At 41.8% G+C, this 22,355-nt stretch overlaps 1 protein-coding gene across 1 annotated transcript; it reads left to right on the forward strand.

Moving 5' to 3' along the window:
- The first annotated feature begins 1,866 nt into the window (after nucleotides 1-1,866).
- LOC123282600 (uncharacterized protein CXorf51A-like) lies at nucleotides 1,867-2,474 on the forward strand. The gene is made up of 2 exons (XM_044764077.2): nucleotides 1,867-1,989; nucleotides 2,181-2,474. Exons 1-2 carry the CDS (start codon nucleotides 1,867-1,869, stop codon nucleotides 2,472-2,474), a joined length of 417 nt encoding a protein of 138 aa, XP_044620012.1.
- The last annotated feature ends 19,881 nt before the right edge of the window (nucleotides 2,475-22,355 follow it).

Genomic DNA, 22,355 nt, shown 5'->3' on the forward strand with positions numbered 1-22,355 from the left:
TTGCTATGTCTTCAAGTGCACAAATTTCTCCTTTTGCCATGTCTAATTTGCTGTTAGTGCTGTCTACTGTGTTTGTCATCTGACACTATCGTTTTCATCTCGATAAGACCAATGTGAGTCTATTTATAATTTCCATGTATCTACTTAATTTTTGAACATATGGAATATAGTTATTATCACTATTTTAATGTCCTTGTCTGCTAATTCTAAGATGCGTGTCAGTTCTGGGTCAGTTTTGATTTCTCAAGGGAGTTTAATTTGATTTTTCTTACCTTAGTGAGGTTAAATATCTTTTTAATATGGTTAAGGGGTAGTTCTATATCTTTCTTGTGAATTGTCTGCTCATGTCTTTTAAACATCTTTTAATATGGTGAAGGCCCATGCTATATCTTTTTAGTAAACTGTCTGCTCATGTCTTTTTCACATTTTTCTATTAGGTTTTAGGTCCTTTGTTCAAAAATTTTAAGAGTCTTTATACGTTAGTGATATTTATGGTCTAGGTTACTATACCCCTTTCCGAGTTTGTCAGTTATCTTCTGAATTTGTTTATGGCATGCTTTGTTCTGCCTTTTAAAATTTTAAGTAGGGTGGTGCATCCTGAGTAAGTAAGCAGCCAGTGGACACTAGGAAATGACTGCTTCATAGGAAATCCCAGAAGTCCCACTAAGCCAAAAGGTTGTGAGCCCAGGTGAGCACCTCAGACTGGTTGAATCTGTTGTTCTTTTAGGAACATACAGCCTGCAGTGAATCCCACAACCTGTTTCCCCTTTCTTCCAGGGCCAACGACCTGAATGGGAGACCCTCTACCTAGGGACCTATAAGAACGGGACTAGATCGTGCAGTGTCTCCTCCAAGCAGTTGGACGCTTGTTGTAGGTATTCATGGAAATGAACTCTACCGCTGTCTCAACTGTGAGGTAAGCTCCAAAAGAGGTAGGACACTAACATTGCTAGCAGTAAAATAAAGTGATTAAAGTGTCTGGTTTGTGAGAACACACTTTGAGAAGACCTTTGCACATGAGGCTCACACACCTCTGGTTAAGCCAAGGCCCTCGCTAAGGATAGTCATCAGTCTTTGTTTGTAGTTTCCTGCGTGTAATCACCCAGCACAACTCCTGGCATGTGAATACCTGCCACATTGCCCTACGGTATTAAAACCCAAGTCTGATACTACACATAATGAAATGAGCATGACTCCCAGATTTGAAACAAGACTAGATACCCTGTGGAACAGGTCTATTCACTAAAGTCTGACAGCCTGATGGCAGTGATTTCAGACTGGAAAACAGAAAACTGAGCAGAGCAATGTGGACCCTGAGAAAAGGAGATGGGATGGAAAAGGTCCCTGGCAGAAGCGAATCGTCTTCAAGCCGCATTAGAGTAATTTGTAATCAGGAAGCGGGATGATTCACATCTCCACAGAGACTTAAACACAGCCACAGCACCATGGGTGGATTTTAGGCACGACATACACAAACCAGATAGTGGTGAAGGGGGAAAGAAGAGAATGAAGCACTGAATAGGGTGGCTGTGGGGAAAGGTTTGGAGGAAACACTCTCTCCCTGCCATGTGAGCCACCAGCATTGACTGGGGAGATGAGGAGGGGGGCAGGTCAGTTTGGAAGGCTCTTTAGGGCTGTTAAAAAACGCCACCTTTCCTTAACCAGAACAACTTGGTTGCTCCGCATCCTCCCCAAGAGACGTCAAGGTGGGGCTTTGTGATGTCTAGGCCCCACCCACGGCTACCATTGGCTGGAGGAGAGCCTTGCTGACCAAACAAAGCTGAAGGGCGTGGCCCCTCGCTGGAGAGGGGTATATATAGGCAGGTCAGCAGGCCTGGGGTAGACAGACCCCTGGGAGGCGCTGACATGGCGAAGGCGACCGGGAAATCCGAGGCTTTTAGCACAGTCACGGAACAACCGTCGCCAGAGAACAAAGAGAGGAAGATGAGGAAGGGCTCCTGTCAACCCAGGTCCAGAGGGAGTGTCAAGGTGAGATGACCCCGCCCAAGCTCCTCCTCTTCCCCTTTGACTCCCCCCACCAAGACTCCTCCCCTGTCCTTGCCTGGCACACAGCCCCTCCTCAGCCCACGTCCCTTCTCAGGAAGCCCCTGTTCCCACCCATCCCCCACCCTCTTCCCTCAAACCAGTGCCCTTCTGGGCTCACCCTATTGTCTTTCCAGGCGGCCAAGAAAACCACGTGGGCCAAAAGACCCCTTCGAAGGAGATCCACTAAAAAAGCCTCTAGAAAACGTCCCACCTCTTCAGTTAAATCTAAGGAAGCGAGAGGAACAACCCTATTCGGTCACTATCACAGGCTGAATGAAGAGCTGAATCAAGATAAGCCAGAGGAGGACCCAGAGAGCATGGAGAAGCCCAGCACTTCATGTGCCTACCTGCACCACCAGCAACTTCAGAGCGAGGCCACAGACCTCAGAGAGGAATCATCTGAGAAGTCTCTAACGTCTGACCCCTGAGAAATGGCCAGTGGTGCCGATGTCATTTGACAGCAGCAGGGTGCCCTGATGGTGATTTAAATAAAACGGACCTGTTGTGAAAATGTGTGTGTTTCTGTGAGTTCTCTCATGGGGGGAGCGGGGAAGGAAGGGAAGAGGCAGCTGTGTGAGGGGGAGGGAGGTGAGTCCTGCAGGGTCGGGGGTCAGACCAGAAGGTCCAGTTAGCCTGACAGTGGGGATAAGGACTGGGTCAGGACTCAGCACTGAAGAAAAACTTCCCACGGGAGAAGAGGAAAGGACTTGGTGTTTCTCTGTGTGTGTGTGCAGGGGTGTGGACCTAGTCGGAGAGAGGTGTCCTCTGTGGGGTGGCAGTGCCAGTCTCCAAAAAGGCACACAAAGTAATTGCCTGCAGGCCACCTACCTCATAGTAGTGTTTGTTCAATCCAGTCCTATGATGTCAGCAACCAATGGCCCTCAAAAGAAGTGAATATGTCACCCTATTAAAACTTAGTCCAAAGGACTAGAAGAATGGCATGTTTGGAGCTCACAAACCAAACACTGATTAGGCCACTTTCTTGCTGAGAAATTTAGGGTGAAGAGTGGGGCAGTGGTCTGCACCCAGTGCAGGCAATAAAGGGGGGGTGGCATAGACTGCAGACAGTTTTATTATGAGAATAAAACCAAGTAAAAACCAGTCCTGTTTTTATTATCACTCCATATTTTAGTATTTTAAAATAACGTCAGTAATTACTCTTACTCGCCAATACCAACTTTTATTGGTCTAAGTCCTAAAAGTATGTTGTGATTTATGTTGTTTTAATATTTTATATATTAATCAAAAGGTGCATACCTCCAGAAAAAAAGTGTATATAACACTTCACATGACCACATTTATAGTGCTTATCTTTAAAAATCATTGTCTTCTAAAAAGGAGGTAATTTGGAGAAGTCCCTGTTACACAGTTGGCCACAATAGAGGCTGGCACAGCTGTCACTGCTTCTTCTATAGAAAGTTCTTAGTGGTTTGGAATAGTTTGAGATCACTTTCCTCGCACTTCCAGTCTGCAGTCCCCGAGGCAGTGTATGTAATACACACATCCTACTTAAACGGTAGATTCTAAACACACAGGGATATTACAGAGATTGTAAAGACACAATGGATTAACTTGTTTTTACTTATGTCTAAATCAGTGAAACAAAGGGTAAACTGCAAGGCACAAACTTTTGTTTGAGAAGTACAAAATTTTCTTGTATTGGAACATAAAATATTTTGTTGAATTTGAAAAATATATTTAAAAGTGAAATTTATTCTTCTTTAATTGTCAGTTATTTTGTAACTAAATGAAGAAAGAAAATAAAACTACATTAACTATGGTTGCTTAAATTGTATCTTCTGCAGATGTTTTGTTTTCTTAAAATTTCCTATTTTTATATAATTTTATATATGATTATATAATTATATATGAATGTAAAAATATATATTTTTATACAGACATCATATATAATTATAATTATATATAAAAGTTCAATGTTTTGTTATGTTTATTTTCTAAACATTATTATTATTTTCTTTAATTTATGAATGTTACTGAAAATTTGTTCTATTGAGGAGGGAGTATTAAATGTTACTCCTCTCTCGTGTGGAATACAGTATTTATGTTACTGCTGGGAGAAATTTTATTATCTCAAATTTTTATAATTTAACTCCAGTGTGCGGGCTTTTTGTTTTGTTTTGGCTGAGGAATTTCCTTTCTATTTCTAGTTTGCTAAGAGATTCCATAAGGAATGCGTGTTGGAGTTTGTCAAATGCTCTTTCTGCATGTATTGAGATGATCACACTCATTTCATTTATTGTTTGTTAGTAGTCTTGGGCCGCATAACGACGTTTTGGTCTATGATGGACTGCATATACGACAGTGGTCCCAAAAGGTTAGTACCATAAAGCCTAGGTGTACAGTAGGCTATACCATCTAGGTTTGTGTATGATGTTCGCACAAGGACAAAAACACCTAATGACACATTTCTCAGAACATATTCCTGTCATTAAGTGATGCATGACTGTAATATGAATTACACTGATTGATTTTCGAATGTTTAGCCAACTCTGCATTCCCAAGACAAACCTAACTTGATCATGGTGTATTATCCTTTGTATACACTGATGAACTCTCTGTGTTTCATTCTAGATGGCTTCCACTGCTCTGTCTTCAAGTACAGAAACCTTTCCTTCTGCTATGTCTACAGTTAATCCCATCAAATGTATCTGTCACGACAAACACTGTGGTTTTCATCTCTGTAAGTGCAACTTGAGTCTTTTCATGTCTTCTATGACTCTACTAAGCTGAACATATAGAATACAGTTATAATAACTATTTTAATGTCTCTGCTAATTCTAAAATCTGTGTCAGTTTTGGGTCAGTTTCCACTTCTTAGGATAGTTTTCTTTTTTAATTTGCAATTTTCTTACCTTAGCAAGATTAAACAACTTTTAATATGGTTAAGGGCTAGTTCCATATCTTTCTCGTGAATTGTCTGCTCATGTGTTTTTCACATTTTTCTATCAGGTTTTTGGTCCTTTATCCAAAAATTTTTCAGCCTTTAAATACTAGGGATATTAGCCCTCTATCAGAGATAATATAAGTTACAAACATATTTTCTCAGTTTGTCAATTGTCTTTTGATTTATTTTATGGTGTGTTTTGTTCTGCCTTTTAAAACTTTAAACAGTTTGGGGGCTGGCCCGGTGACATAGTGGTTAAGTTCTCGTGCTCTGCTTTGGCAGCCCAGGGTTCACAGTTCTTATCCTGGGTGCAGACTTACACATAGCTCATCAAGCCATCCTGGGGCAGCGTCCCACAGACAAAATAGAGGAAGATTGGCACAGATGTTAGCTCAGCAACCATCTTCCTCAAGCAAAAAGAGGAAGATTGACTAAAGATGTTAGCTCAGAGCGAATCTTCCTCACAAAAAAAACCACACATATTTTTTAAACAGTTTGATGCATCCTGGGTGAGTAAGCAACCAGTGTACACCGGGAAGTGAGTGCTTCATAGGAAACTCTGGAAGCCCCACTAAACCAAAAAGTTGTGTGCGCAGGTGAGCGCCTCAGGCTGGTTGAACCTGCTAGTCAATTAGGGATATAAGGCCTGCTGTGAAGCCCACCATGCCTTTGCTCCAGGGCCATAAACCTAAATGGGAGACCTTCTACCTAGGGAGCTATATAGACAGGATGTGATCAAGCAGTGTCTCCTCCAAGAAGCTGGAAGCTTTTTGTAGCCAGAGCCAACTTCATGAGAGGGCTCCCTGTACTTGGTTTGATGCTCTACTGTTGGAGTCTTGAAATTTGTAATAATTTTTAAACAGGGGGCCTGCATTTTCATTTTAAACTCAGCCTTGGAAATTATGCAGTTGTTTTTTCCCCACCCTCAGGGCTCTGGAATCAGAATTTCTGTGACGAGCGCCGACTTCTAAGTAGGAGGGCTAGAGTCCCATGGCTATACTGCTTCCCAGTTGCAAATAATTCTCTGACTCTCTCGTCCTATTTCACATGGGAAAGACATAGATAGATGCACTTAACATAGACAGCAAACAAGTGCGTGGTTCTCAGGACACTCCTCCCAGCAGGTCCTCATGCTGGCCTGCTGTGACTCCCAAATCTGGCATGCATACAAAACCAGGACACCAGCTGCTGGGGCCTCCTGTCTGCATCTGGAAAACACATATGGAACTCGTTCCTTCACTTTTCAATTGAACCCATACCTTGAAACCCAGGGCAGCCCTGCAAGTAGACAATACAGGCTGCCTGCTGGAGTTGAAATCTTTGAATACTCTTGACTTCTAAGTTCTGAAATGAGGCCATGACCTGCTGGAGCCTTGTGGTGTCCTCTGCTTCTGAGTCAGAAGAAAGGGGCTGGCAAAGGCTTTGTAGATTGTCAGGACATAAAAAGGCCCTTATGACCTTTTTATAATTGTAAAGGATTCGGCAACATCTGGATGAGATTTTGCTTCAACCGCTCACAAATTCTAACATGAGGAAAAGGTGATGAGCAAAATATGCTGGTCAGACTCCAAAAGCAGCACAGGATGTGGGGGACCCCAGATGAAACCTCACTTGCCTTGCCTGAGTAGAGTTCAAGCCAAATGAAAGTGCTTTGTCCTTTTTGAAACCCTGTTTCTCCCCATCTATTCCAACAACCATGGAGATCTGAGAAAGCAGATTTCAAATGCTGATGACCACACGTCCTGGAGGATGGTATATTCGGGGAACCACAAGCTGCTCCTTTCATACCTTCCTTTTCTAACTTGCTAGCTACAAATCAGAGCTCTTGTCTGCCGTGTAGAACATAAGCCATATCTATTTCTCACACAGTCGCTCCAAGTCAAAAGTGACCCAACTACAGAAATGGGCGTTTTGCACCTGCCAGGAATTTACCCTGGAAGGAGTTCCTTTCTGCACTGTGTCCTCTGCTTTTTCCAAGGATGAGGATAAGCATGAGGGTTCCACTTCCTAAGTGGCTCCTGCCACAACGGCTCCAAATCATACCAGCATATCCATGTCCACTTACATTTCAGCCTTTATTTTAATGGACTGAGCAGGAACTTCTAAAATTTGGAGGAAAATGGATTTTGCCCCCTCTGAGTGTTTAGAGCTGAAGCATCATGACAGTGGGCTTGGCAGTGGTGGCGTAGGTACTGTGGCAGGCGTTTCAGTTCTGACCTGTGACAGCACTCCTGGGAATGCTACATGAAACAGCCTTCCTAGTCCTTCATCTATGACATATAGTCAGAGAGGCTTATTCACAGGGGGCCAAGATCTAAGCATGCATAAATGTCGAATCACTATGCTACACACTTGAAACTAACATAATATTGTGTGTCAACTATACTTCAATAATAATAAAAAAAGATCTAAGCATGCTTTGCTAATGGAGTGCTGGCTGACCTGCCACGCGAAAGAAATGGAGGAGCTCACTTTTCAGGTGCTTTAACCATTTAGGGTTCCTATGATATGACTTGTTGGTTACTTGGTTTGTGAACCACTAATGTCACCATTTCTCGTTAACAGGAGCAGGCCCATTAAATTGAAAAGACTGCCAAATACCAGTCATCAGTCAATGATCTCTGAGGCAGGCCAGGCCAGTAGCTGTTCCCAGCCCTCATCCCAGCTTTCCCTCATTGGAGAGACCAGTTCTCATAAGTACATGAATCTCTGGAGTGCAACAGGTTCTAATCAGGATAAGTAAACATATTTGATTTTACAAATAAATATGCTCCAAACTGAGAAGGCAGAAAAGCAAACAAATTCCTTCCAACGACAAAGGCTGCAAATCATGTGCTCTCCACACTGGTGCTTTGTCTCTCTTGACTCTAAGGATTTTGCCCCACTCTTGCAACAGGCAAAAACGCAACGTGCAAAAAAAAGAAGATAATCCACTCCACACCTGTTAGGATGGTCATTATTAAAAACAAAAACAAACACAAACACAAAATCCTACAAAATAACAAGTGTTCGCAAGGATGTGGAAAAAGTGGAACCCTAATACGTGGTTGCTGAGAAAGTAAATCGGTAGAGCCATTATGGAAAACGATATGGAGGTTCCTCCCCCAAGTTAGAAATGAACTACCATATGACCCAATGATCCAACTTGCGGGTATATATCTAAAAGAAATGAAAACAGGATCTCAAAGAGATATCTGCACTCTCATGTTCATGACAGCATTATTCACAATAGCCAAGAAGTGGAAATAGCTTGAATATCCATCAACTGATGAATGGATAAAAAGTATGCATGCATACAATGGAATATTATCCAGCCTTAAAAAAGAAAGAAATCCTGTCATATGTGACAATATGAATGAACCTTGAGGATATTATGCTAAGTGAAATAAGCTGGTCACAGAAGGATAAATACTACATGATTCCACTTATATGTAGAATCTAAAACAGTCAAACTTATAGAAGCAGAGAATAGAATGGTGGTGCCAGGGGCTGGTGGGGAGAGGAGAATGGGGAATTGCTGTGCAAAGGATGTAGAGTTCCAGTCATGCCAAAAGAAAAGCTCTAGAGATCTGCTGTACAACATTGTGTCTACAGTTGACAATACTGTACTGTGCACTTAAAAATGTGTTAAGAGGGTAAATTTCATGTTATGTGTCTTTTACCACAATAAAAAAGAAGATAACCCTTTATTTGCATCAACAGTAGCTGCAAGTCGCTGGCTGCACTGGGTTGGTGGTGGGCCCAGATGATGTTACCCAGCCCAGAATGGTTGGGGGATGTAGAGGTCCCACTCTGGGCACAGATCCCACTGCCCTGCCACCTTCACCCTTTTTTCATTATTTGTTAGGATATATCACTCCTCCTCTTAAACAAGACAGATAAGACTTTATGTCTACCATCATCTTAAAAGGCCACTTGAATCACCTATGCCTTCAACCACAGCTCAAGCACAACATGGACCCCAACAGGCCACGAGGAGCAGCGCTGGCAAGTGAGAAGACGAGGAACAAAGCGTGAAGCTAGGGTCTTGGGCTTTACCCATGGGCCTCTCAGGCTACCAATTCTGCTGACGCTGGGGCCAGCAGCTCTCAGGACAACTTCTAGCTGGAATTGCTAATGTTTGCTGAGGACAGGCTCAGCATTTCAGAGCCAGAACAGCACACTTGACTGAGCTCATTCATCTGTCATCCACGACTCTGTCCCCTCATGCTCTTGCTCAGTCATACACATGTTTGCACAACATTTGTGTGCCTGATACTGTGCTGGGCCCAGAGGGAGTGGTAGAGAAAGGGGGCCAGGGGCGCACAAGAGAAGGAGAGCCATTGGCCTGGGCTCTAGATCAATGTTTCCCAATTTGCAAACCCACAGAGCTTCGAGGGGCTTTGGAGTTAGTGCAGAGAGTGCAGCATGAAAAGCAGGCCTCCACCTCGGACTGAAGAAATAGTACAATGCTTCATGGAGGTACTATAGTGTAGTGGTCAGAGAGGGGCCTTAGAGCCACACTGCCTGGGTTCAATCCCTGTTCTGCTGTTTTGGCGGTTCCTCACTTTGCCGTGCCTGTTTCCTCATCTATATAATAGGGACAAATAATAATATTCACCCAAGGCTTAGCATATGTGAAGCATATAAATATTTGATCATTATTATTCACTTTCCACAATTTTTCAAATGTCTATAGAAGCTATTATAATAAACACAAATTTGTTTAAATATAAATTTATTTGAAATGTAACCAAATCTAAAGTAGTTTGCTGTCATTCTGCATTTTCTTAATCAAATGATTAAGAAATTACACGTTTTGATGCCAAAAATGTATAATTACTGTCAAGTGAGGGCATCATGATTTATTTGGATGTACAAAATAAAGGATGGCAGGCCTCCTCAATGCCATTGCCCCCATGACCCTGGTGTTTCTCCAGCCATTTCTCTAACTGGACACGGTCTGAGATTAGAGACTGGCTGGGCCAGCTTTTCATCCCAGTTCCACTCCTCCATCAATCATTCAAAAAACATTTATTAAGAACCTAATTATACTAGACCCAAAATGAGACACTACCTCTTAACTTGGAAACTTGCAACAAATTACTTCACTGGCCTAAATCTCATTTTCCTCACCTGTGAAATGGACATCTAACTCCCAGTACATTTTGAAAATTAGATGAGTAACGTGTAATCATCTAGCACAGTGCCTGGCACAGAGAAGATGCTCAATAAATATCCACTTTCTAACTCATGAAATGGCAATTGAAAAATATCTATATAATTTGCTTAATCTCCTAAATATGAGAAATCATAGATGGTTCCATGGGAGTCACAAGAGGTGAAATGTATCCAGCCCTCTTCAAATCAAGGCTGGGGATGTTAAAAAAATTAGATCCCATAAAACAGATCTTAGCCAGGGGCTGCTGCTGTGCTTTGTGGGAAAGAGCCCAGCACACAGGCACTTGGTAGAAGAAACCCTAGACTTGAAATGCTCGATGGCCCAGAATTTAATCAGGTTGGGTGTCAACATTTACTTATGCCTATGCCACCTAAAAGAGCTCTAATATCTGTCAATATTCTTTAGATAAACATGTGAGGTCCTGAGGCCAAAGGGAGGAGGAGTGGGGCTCTGAGTGCTGGGATGAAGAATGGAAGATGGATGGAGGCAGACCAGGAACATCAATTAACCCCAGGCACAGAACACTCATTTATAATCTCATCCCTGTGGTTTACATGACATTAGAGTATATGCATAAAGAACACTGCAGTCATGATGACAAATCCCCACTACATCAGGCATCAGGGTGACATGTCCTATGAGCTTTCTAGAAGCTGGTTATGTATCCCCCAATCTGGCACAGAGTTTATAGAAGTGAATGAATTGGACAAAGACCCTGTCCTCACGGAGCTTGCAGTCTAGTAGGGGAGACAGATAACAAACACATGGACATATAATATCAAGGGGTAACAAGCACTATGCAGCAAAATGAATCAGGGCAAAGGGTCCATAAGTTACACGGTAAGTGAGGCTAGGGGTAGAGGTGCTGTTTTCAGATAGAATGATCAAGGAAAGTGTCTTTGAAGAGGTGTCTTTTGAACAGAGGGGTGAATGCAGCAGGGGAGCAAACCCTGCAAAGATTGGGGGAAAGTGTTCCAGTCAGATGACCAAGCTAGTGCAAACATTTCTTGAGGCATAAATGAGCTGGTGAGCCAGGAACAGCGAGAAGAGCAGCATAGCGTTGTAAGGGAAAGGTTGAAGAAGGCTTCAGAAAGGTAGCCAAGATATGACCACTTCTAACCTCTGCTATTGCTACCATCTTGGTCTAAGTCTCCACCGTCTCTTGCCTGGATTCCTATGACAGCTTCCTTAACAGGTCTTCCAGCCTCTGCCCTTGGCCTCCTTCATCTATTCTACTGGTTCCCAAACTTGGCTGCACATTAGAATCACTTGGGGAGTTTTAAAATTTCCCATGCCCATGGAACACTCCAAACTAATCAAATCAGGAAGTCTGGAGGTCAGTGCCAGGCACCAGCATTTTTTTAAAAAACTTTCCAGGTAATTCCAATGTGCAGCAAAATTTGGAAATCACTGGCCTATTGTCAACACTGCAGCCAGAGTAATCCTGATAAAACAGCCTAATCAAACCTAAAACAAGCCTCTGCTTAGAACCTTCCAATGGCTCCATTGCAGTTAGAACAGAATCAAACTCTTGTTGATTTGTATGACCTACAAGGCCCTTGCATGACATGGCTGGTTCCTGTTCATGTCCCCATCGTCATCTGGGGCATTGGTCCCCTCGCTCACCATGCTCCAACCACTGGCTTTCTTTCTGTTCTTCAAACAAGCTGAGCTTCTCCTGCCTCAGAGCCCTGATACTTCAAAATTGGAACACTTCCTGATGAGATGTGCAGGCTGGCTCCTTCTTGTTAATCAAGCCTCTGCCCTAATATCACCTTCCCCAAGAGGGCTTCCCTGATTCTTCTTGCTAATTTTGTACACACACACACACTTATGTGGATGCTGTGCTGTGCCATACAGATGCCCCTTTAGGGACTGAAGAACTTATTTCCTCGCTGCTGGGAATGCTTCTGGCACTTGACCTTAACTGGAAAGCTCACACCTTCTCAGGCATAGCCTGCATGCAACGACTTGTCATTGGTGAAGTTTAAGGACCCAGCCACCTCATTGCAATGTGGGACAACTCTGAAGGGCCTTTCCAGCCTCAGCACCCATCAAGGAGGAGACTGAAGTCTTCGCTTGTGCATATGTCACAGCCCAACTTCTCTCTCTGTCCAGTCCTGCTTGCTGCCATTCCACAAGAGCACTTGATCTCAAGAGAAATCCCTAAAAATATTCTGGCACACTAATTTCCCTCTCAGAATACAGGGTAACTTAAACTGCAGAGGTTGGTGCCAGTAATCTGAGGAAGCAAACTCTAAGACAGCACCCTGGAGTGGAACCCCCTGCCGGACAGCTGGCACTGAGGTCCCCTTCACTGGAGATAGGTAACACAGGAATAACTCCAGCACAGGTAGCAATTCAATCATTAACACTTGTACCTGTGGGAACTGGGATGTAATACTTGTGAAAGGAAATTCACTAGCAAGAGTGGAATTGGGTGGCCTTTGCTAAGCAAGATTGATGCTTTGGGCAAAGAGAACAGAAGGCTGTGAGTGATTAATCAGCAATTAAAAGCTACATGTGAAAACCAGAGGGCTTCCCTGGTAGGAGGTAAAGAGGTTCTCGTCCTCTTACATCCAGAGAACAGAGGAAGCTGAGTTCCAGGCCTGGAAATTGATCATCTGAGTAGCAGAGCTCCATAGAAGCTTAAACTCCCAAGCGTAGATCTGTTAGACCAAGGTTAGGGCCCTGGTTGGGAAAGAATGGGGCCCCAAATCATGGGAGGGGAACATGTGGGTTGATGTGCCTGAAAATCTGGAATCCTCAGGATTCCCCTGAAACTTCTGCATCTGCAAAAGTGGCCCAAACTTTTCTATAAATGTTCCCTCCTTTCTTGGGGATGATGCAGAGGCTTCTCCTAGAAAAGTGACATGGGCTCCCTCAGGATCTGCATCTGCCTCCTCTTCTGGCCAATAGGACAATAGCTAGGATTACATCACAGTATGACCCGGCTGGGGGAAGTGCTGGACTTGTTAAAGGAGGAAAGGGGTTCGACCTCAAAGGAGCAGCTGAACCTAGTCAGCATGAACCAGCAGGAGCCAGGAGAGTATGCATGGGACAGAATTCTGAATGTAATTGATCAAGGGGGAGGCAGACATACTATCGGATAAAAGATATTGATATGGGAGCACTCACTAGAGATACAAGATTTAGCATCCTGGCAAGGACCCTGGGAGAGAATATGAAAACACTGCTTAGGATGAATTGTAGAAATATGGAAAAAGTAATGGTCCACACCAAGCAAGGTAGAAATGTTGAGGCATGCAGTAGAAAAAGGGATTAAAGGCTCCCAGAAGTGGGCATGCTAGAGTAGCTATTCCATGGAAGTATGGAATCCTTACCAGATGAATATGTTCTACAGGAGGGCCTGGAGGATATACCATTCCCCAAGGCCATCCAGAAAGCTCCCATGAGAGGGGCACCAGCATCACTAGGAAGGTCAGTGGTGGATCTCCCTTGCAGGACAGGGTAGATGGTAGGAGAGGCAATCATAGAGCTGCGTTCACTGATAGAAATGAAGATGACACTAAAGGCCAGGTGGTGACATTTTACCATCAGAAACCACATGTGTGCAATTACTGTAGTGAGCAGCAAGATCAGGGTTTCAAGGAGGGCCTCATCCATAGAAAGCTACGGAGATAATTAAGAGAACACAGCACCCCTAGAGACAAGACAGATGGGCAGCCAGCAAGTGTAGTACTCAATCTACACCATCAGAAGAAATCAAGGATGGTTGAGCAAGAGGATGTGAGCAGTCACAACAACAAAAAAGTAACATCCCTTGCTTAATTTCCAGACCTGAGCTGCTTTTCAGACCTGAAATCAATTGAATGAAGGTGAGACTAAGTCTCTAGGAGGGAGGATCCTGCAGCACCACGCAAGTGTATATGGTAATGGTTCTTCTGGGTTTTCTCAAAAAGAACAAATGGCTATTTACTTGGGTAACTGTATACTCATGAAAGGGGACTATCCAAACATTTCATACAATCCAAGTTTCCATTGATACCCATGTACTTGAAACATCATCATGATCCCCCGTAGAGCAGGGGCATATGAGGACCAGATAATAAATGTAGTCCTGGCCCAAGCCTGTCTCACAATGGGTCCAGTGGATCCACAGAGCCACCTGATGACATTTATTCAGTCTCCAAGTATAGAATTGGAATGGACATACATGGAAGTTGGCGCAAGCCCTGCACTAGTTTCTTGGCCTGCAATATAAGAGGTACCATAGTGGAGAAGGCCAAATGGAAACTTCTTTTGTCAGTTGGGTTTATGGCAAGCCCAAATAGGAGAATCACAAAGACCTCTAGGGTTCTAGACCAAGGCCATACCATCTATGACAGAGAATTATACACATTTTATGAAACAGTCCCTGGCAGGCTACTGAGCTCTGATAGAGATGAAGTCCTGACACTGAATCATCAAGTGACTGTGCAGCCAGAGCTACTCTATGTGAGCTGAGTTCTTTCAGATCCGGATGACTTCACTGGGGAATTTTACCTTCAAGAAGTTATTCTAGTGTTACACAAATTTTTCAAGAGTAAGGAAAAATAGGATACACATCCAAACTTATTTTATGAAGATATTACTATGATATAAAGCCTGAAAAGTACAGTACAAAAAAATTAGATGTCAATTTCGCTCATAGACACAATTGTAAAAGTCTTAAATACTAGCATATCAAACCCAATCATACGTGGAAAAAGTACATACTACAGCATTATCACATTGGATTAATCTCAAGAACTCAAAGTTGGTTCAATATTAGAATATTAATCTATGTAAGTCATTAATACAGAGGGAAAAATTAACGCTAAATCAACATAGAAGAGAGAATTCATATGATTTTATCAATAGACAAGGAAATCGTTTGATAAAATTCAACATATGTTTACAAAGAAACAAAAAAACCCTCTTAACTGGAAGAGAGCTTTCTAAATTTGATAAAGTGTGTTTCAAAAACCTACAACAAACATAATGGTGAAACACTCAAATCTCTCACTTTGTGGTAAAGAGGAAAACAAAGCGGTCTACTATCACCACTTCTATTCAACGTTGTACTGGAGTTCCTGGTCAGCACAGTAAAGGGAAAAAAGTGTAAGAATTTTAAAGAAACAAAACTATCGTTCACAGATAATATAATTATGTACATTGAAAATCCAAAATTATTTACAGGTAAATTATTTGAATTAATAAGAGTTGAGAGGTTTGCTAGATTCAAAAGCAATACTCACAAATCGATTACATTTTTGAATAAATACAACTTTTAAATAGGTAACCTTTAAAATAGCACTGTAATTATACAAAAATAACTCTAACAAAAATGTGCTAGTCATCTGTACAGATAACTGCAAAATAATATTGAGAGAAACTGAAGAATATGGAAATAAATGGGGAGATATTCCATCTTCTTGGAATGGAAGACTCTATATTGAAAATGTCTTAATTCTCTCCAAACCAATCTATACATTCAGTGCCAATTCTACTCAACAGGTGTGTGTGTGTGTGTGTGTGTGTGTGTAGAACCTGACACGCTGATTCTAAAATTTATATGAAAATTCATAGGACCAAGAATGTGCATGGATAAGAACAACATGGGAAGATTGGCCGTACTGGATATCAAGACTTGTTATAAACTATAGTAATTAAGACGGTACGGCATGAATACATAGAGAAATTAAGTGATCAGAATAGAAAACCCAGAAATAAACCCACACTTATATGGACACTTGTCTGACGTAAAAGGTGGCACTGTGGAGCCCTGGAGAAAGGACAGCCTTCCCAATAAGTGGTATCGGATCAATAGGATATATATTTGAAAAGAAATGAAATTGAGCCTGCGCTTCATTTATTTATACACAAAAGTCAATTGTTAGCGTGTTGTAGAACTAAATGTGAATGGCAACATAGTAAACCTTTTAGAAATTAATATAGGAGAGTGTCTTCAAAACCTGAGGCGTAAAAATAATTCTAAATGGGACACAAAAAGCTCTAAACAATAAAGGAAAATATTAATAAGTTGGAGTACAGTAAATAACTTATTTTTATTAAAAGACCTATTTCAAAGAGTGAAAAGGCTAGCAATGGGTAAAGCAAACTTCACCCCTTATACTCCATTATTCATATAGCAGTCAGAGTGTTCATTGAAAAATAGTAATCAGATCGTATCACTCCCTTGGTTAAAAACTTCCGAACTTCTTACCCAATCCTATACATCATCTAGTACCACTCTTTCCTTTGTCCGTTATAATCCAACTACACTCCAAACTCCTTCCCTACTTCTGGGACTTTACGCACGTTATTTTCCCTATCTTCCATTCCTCACTTGATTCTTTCATTCCAATTTTTCAGTCTCAGCTTAAATGTCTCCTGCTCGGAGAATCCTTCTTTGACCATCTACTTTAAGTAGATCTCCACATGATTATCTCTTAGAACACCCTGGCCTTCTCCTTCATAGTATTCAGTATATATTTTCATTATATAAATAAGATATTTTACTTGTCCACTGTCTTTCTGTTCTCTGAGACTTAGGTTCCAAATATATGTTAAATACGGGTGGATAGGTGGATGACTAAACTGGTAACATAGTCATCTCCTTAATCCAGAATTTACTCTTCATATCTGGTAAAAGGTCTCCATTTCCTGACCCAAAATCCAATAAGTTTTGTTCACTGAATATTTTTTCACGTATGTAAAGGAACAATCATTTATTTTTTATTCATGTGTCCGTTCAATTATTCATTCAACAAACGTTTTTGAAGAGGTTATTTGATTAAGCGGTTGTGAGTCATCTCATTGAATGAGTAGATTTATGACTGAAAAGAGAAGCATGAAGGACATAGATTCTTACATGCATGTACACTTTAAGGTCCCATAGAAATATGGTTTAGGGGGAAGTTGTCTGTGTTTCAGCTGTGGCTTTCTTGGCAGTTGAGATAGTGAGAGATGGCAGCATGCCCTGTAATGACAACAACTTTTTATTCCCAAATTTGCAAATGAGTCATCAGTTACTTCTATCAATTTTTCTCAAGTATCATGTAACAGCTGTGGTTTGGAAATTACGTTGTTTACTGAGTCAACTATTGTTTCCTGTGATTGTCTGAAAGTGGTGTGTGATCAATTTTCGTAGCCTCTTCCAAGATATTCTACTTCTTTAGTAGGCACAGAGAACAGTTAAAAGAAATCAAGACGCCTGGTGCTTGTAAAACATGGCTGCAAATTCTTTGACACTCTTCCCATTGAGATATGGGGTCCATGCCACCTCCCTTTGAGTCTGGGTGGGCTTATGACTTTCTTTGACAATTAGAGAGCAAGGCAGAAGTGCTATTGTGTTCCAAGACTATGTCATAAAACACCACACAGATTCTGCCTAGCTGTCTTGAAACATTTGCTTTCTTTGAAGGCTCCATCTAAGGATACTCCTCTCAGAAAACAGCCGTCATATTATAATAGGTCCAAGTCATATTGATAGGCCACATACAGGTGCTCTGGTCAATGGTCTCAGCTGAGCCTAGCTTTGAAGACATCAGAGGTGTCAGATGTGTGAATGAAGAACCCTCCAGGTAATTCCAGTCCTCAGCTGTTCAAGTTACCCTGGTCACATGAGTCTTCCCAGCTGAGGCCCTAGAAAATGTGAAACAATCTTCACTGTGCCCTGTCCAAATTCTTAGCCCACAGCATCCTGGAGCATAATAAATGAATGGTTGTTGTTTCATGGGGTAGTTTGCTATGCATCAATAGTAATTGGAACAGAACGATAAAATGAAAATTTTTGCTAAAGCAATGAAAGGTGGCAACATCTTAATATGTAATGTTGAAAAGTGAATAAATAAATGAATACAGTATAAAAAGATTCACAGGCAGAGTGGGAAGAAAGGCTTGGAGGCAATAGTCTCATTTTCAAGGTTAAATTATTGGACAATGTCCCAAGGTTATAAGATTATTACTATTTGTGCCATAATTCAGGAAGAATAAAACACTCCATTACTTTAATTATCCAAAGGTCAGTGTTCTGACATCCTCAGGCATCTGGAACATAGCCATCAATCCAGAAGTGAAAAAGCTATGTAACCATAAAAGAAACAAACAAACAAACAAAAAATAAGATGGATTGACAGAGGAATAGAAGGATGGATAGATGGATAGGTATAGCAAGTATAGTGATAAAGCAAGTGTAGTGAAAGAGTAATTGTAGAATATAGATATATAGGGGTATATTATATCTATTGCTGTATAACAAATAACTCCAAAGGTTGGTGCCTTAAAATAGCACACATTCAATATTTCAAAGTTTCTGTGGATCAGGAATGTGGGCATGGCTTAGCTGGGTCTTCTGGCTCAGAGTCTCTCACAAAGTTGCAATCAGGGTGTTACCAGTATGTCGTCATTTTAAAGCTTGTCTGTGAGCGGACCAAGTTTACTTAAGAGCTCATTGGCTGGACTCAATTCCGCACAGACTGATGGCCAGAGACCTCCCTTAGTTCCTTGTCACATGGGTCTCTCCATAGGGAAACTCACAACACGGTCACTGGCTTCCCTCAGAGTGTCCAGTGATAGAGCAAGAGAGATTGCTAGCAAGACAGAAGTCACAGTCTTCTGCACCCTAATCTTGGGAGTGATACCCCATCACATCAGCCATATTCTATTCGTTGGAAGCAAGTGATTAGGTCCAGCCCACCCTCAAGGGGAGGGGATTACACAAAGGCCTTCGTATCAGAATGTGGGGAATATTGGAGGGGGGATCCTCTTGGAAGGCTACCTATTACAGGAGTCTGCTGTAAAGTGAACATTTTCATTATAAAATGTTTGGGGAAATTATTTTTATATATCCAAACATATGTTCTATACTCTGCGGGAAGCCATAGCAAACCTCAGGCTTTATTGCGATCAATTACACAAAATAAGGCACCAATTTTGAAGCATTGAGGCGCGTAGACAATGAGAAAGGCAACAGCTAATATATAAAATAAAGAGAGAGAGCTTGAGAGAGAAGGAAAAAGTTAGCTAGGGCCATGTAGTGGTGGGGTGAGAAATTCCACAGAGCTCATTATTCCTTAGAGAGTAGGCAACATAGAAGACAATAAAATAACAACAACAATAAACATCTATAAAACACTATGAGCCAGACACCGTTCTAAACCCTTTACACGTATTAACAGATTTAACCCACACAGCGAAACAACGAGGAAGGTAATATTATTATCCCCATTTACAGATGAGGAAATTGAGGCACAGAAAGGTTAAAGAATTTTCCCAAGGTCATAACGTCACTCTTAAATCATCAAGATGAACTTATATTCACTCTTTGAAGAAGGCAAGGAAGAATATGCTCTGCCTTCAATAGATTTCTAATGGAAACGGCTCAAATCCAAAGCATCTTGAGCTGAAGGCTGTAAACTGAAATGTGCCCCTATACGGACCAGCAGCATTCTGCCGCTTCCTGGAAGAGGCATTCCCTGACCTGTGAAGATTCCACCCTTCTTGCTTGAACGCTTGCCTGTCTACTTCAGAATCCTTACAGCCATGGCAACCCACCAATCCTGTGATCCCTCCCCAGGACTGTGAAAGGAAGTTCAGGACTCAGGTTCAACTGGAATTTCAGATAAAAAAATACTTTTTAAAGCGTAAGAATATCCCAAATATTGCATGAGACATATATAAAAAAGTATTCATTGTTTATCTGAAAGTCAACTTTAACCAGGCCCCAAATAGTACTATTTGCCCATCTGGCCACCCTCTCCCTAGCAGGAGTCTCCTGCCAGGCCCCTGGACTTCCCACACCCCTCTCTTTGATTCCCCAGGACTTTCCACCTTTCCACCTTGCAAGCCTGCAGGAAGGAGGGACTGAGGAGTCTAGGCTCCAGCTGCCAGAGGCTAGAAAGGACTGAGGAGTTGCTCCTGGCATCCACAATTAGCCCCAGGAGCACATTTTCCCATAGAAACAATGACCTTAATGGTGGCTGGCTCCCTAGTGCTATGGGCCCTATAGTCCAGCCATATTCTGGGTTAAATAGGCTTTTGTGGACTGGCCTGGGAACCTTCTCACCATTTGTAACATTGTTTCCATGGGAAAAATGCTTCTCAAGTTCCAAACAACTGACTTACAAACAAACTTTTGGAACAAAACAGCATTGGTAAGTTGGGGAAGGCTTGTAGATTCTCCCAGAGTCATTCAAAGGCCTGTGACTTCACTCCAAGATGTTAGCACCGTTCAGGACTACTTAGCATACCAAAGGGAGGCCACTGGGTTTGCCAAAGGAACTCTAATAAGCAAACAGACAAGATTGACAGATCCATAATAGACAAGCTGACTCCGCCTTTGATTGGCTACATAGACCAGCATTTACACTGAATGATTTCCCTTAATCAAACACATGCCTTATCTGGACAGGCAGGACACTTATCCGACTAAGTGGGTGGTTATTAAGGAGATGGCAGGTACTCTGTATCTAATTGTACATTTAGCATCCTTTCTCAGACACCAGCGTGCCAGAGGAAAGACAAGCTGATTTTTCCCTCCATTGTCTGATACTTTCAATGTTTCATTGGTTCATTCACCTTGATGAAAACAGAGGAATTATGCAGCTTTCATCTGCTTCTTTGAAAGACATATGGAAAATTCTGCTTTCAGGAATAAAATGTTAATTCCAAAAAAGTACTTGAAGGCATTCTGAGAGGCAGTCTCCCATATTGCTGAAATGACATGCCGTGCTGCGGCATTTGCATAGCAAATGTGACAGGATGGTTACTTAAGAGACTAAAACAGAGGAATAAAATGTATAGAGATACCTCATTTCTCATTAATTATTATTTGAAATGAAATGTAACGCCAGGAGCTATAGGGTGCCAGAAGCAGAAGAAGGAAATATATCATCATGCATTTAAAAACCCTTACAGAGTATAATAATAATTAAGAAATTATTACACTACTGATCCCTTAGAAGCAGTGTAGCCACCTGTTCATGCCTTTATTAATCACCAGTTTTCTTCTTCCTCAACACTGCACAGCAAAGATTATTAAAGGGAAGAATACAAAAATGGAGATACTGAGAAATAATTTATATCATGTAGCAAAAGTATATTAAAATGCATCATTTTAATTAAGACTCACTAGTAAAGAACGTCGTATTTTAGGTCTGGTTTGTAGCAACATATAATCTGACTTAAAAGAATAGCAATGCATATTGGTAATTATTGTTGTTGATGTTATTAATTTGCTCTAAAATTAGCTTTAAGAGATTCCTTTTTCTTCTCTGGGCAGCAAGCAATCGCTACCATAAAAGTGTGTTTACCGAGCCAGCCCCGATGGCGTGGTGGTTACAGTTCGCCACACTCCACTTTGGCAGCCCGGGTCCTGTACCTGGGCGTGGAAGCACACCACGCATCTGTCAGTAGCCATATGGTAGCAGCGGCTCACATAGAAGAACTAGAAGGACCTACAACTAGAATATACAGCTACATACTGGGGCTGTGGGGAGGAAAAGAGGGGAAAAACAGAGAGGAAGATTGGTGACAGATGGAAGCTCAGGGCGAATCTTTCACAGCCAAAAAAAAGAGAAAAAGCGGGTAGTTCAGAGGGATACATTCAGGCAGGGCCCTAAGCAGGGGCAAGGTACCGAGTTTCTCAGGGAAGAAGGCGGGTGGAGGGTGTGCTAGATCTCTGCCTGTGTAGGAAAGCTGGATCCCCATGTCCTGGTTGGCTGAGTTCCTACGCAGGTAACTGGTTTGTGACCCTCACAGCTACTGGGGAGATGCTGGTGCCTCAGGGGACCGCAACAAATAAATGCCTGCTTAAGGACTCTGGAAGGGAAAGTGGGACCTGGAGTCACAGTGCTGTGTTCAGGTTCTGACAGGGGCATTTTCCTGAGAATGTGACTCTGGGCAAGTCACTTAACCTCCCTCAGACTCAATTACTTTTTTTTTCTTTTTGCAGAATCTTTCCAAACTTTACTGAAAATTTCCCAAAGGTCTTGGCTATTGATATTTTAAGAATTATGCATTTGGAAACTGCTTACTAACAAATAAAAGCAATCAAGATCATATATTCTAGCAATAATTATCATACAAACACTAAATTGTTTTATAGGCTGAATTGTGACAATTCTAGCAATCACTGCTTATTCACAAACTGGATTTTTATTTTATTTTTTAAATTAACATAAAGTAAAACTGACTTTTGCGGGTGTACAGGTCTATGAGTTTTAACGCCTGTATACATTTGTGTGACTATCACCGCAG

Source organism: Equus asinus, chromosome X, assembly GCF_041296235.1.
Source record: "Equus asinus isolate D_3611 breed Donkey chromosome X, EquAss-T2T_v2, whole genome shotgun sequence".
In the NCBI taxonomy this organism is placed as follows: domain Eukaryota; kingdom Metazoa; phylum Chordata; class Mammalia; order Perissodactyla; family Equidae; genus Equus; species Equus asinus.

Bases quoted from the DNA above. Each gene is read 5' to 3' on its own strand.
- LOC123282600 (XM_044764077.2), top strand. From the start codon at position 1,867: ATGGCGAAGGCGACCGGGAAATCCGAGGCTTTTAGCACAGTCACGGAA. The intron at 1,990-2,180 runs GTGAGATGACCC...TTGTCTTTCCAG, and splicing joins GGTCCAGAGGGAGTGTCAAG to GCGGCCAAGAAAACCACGTG.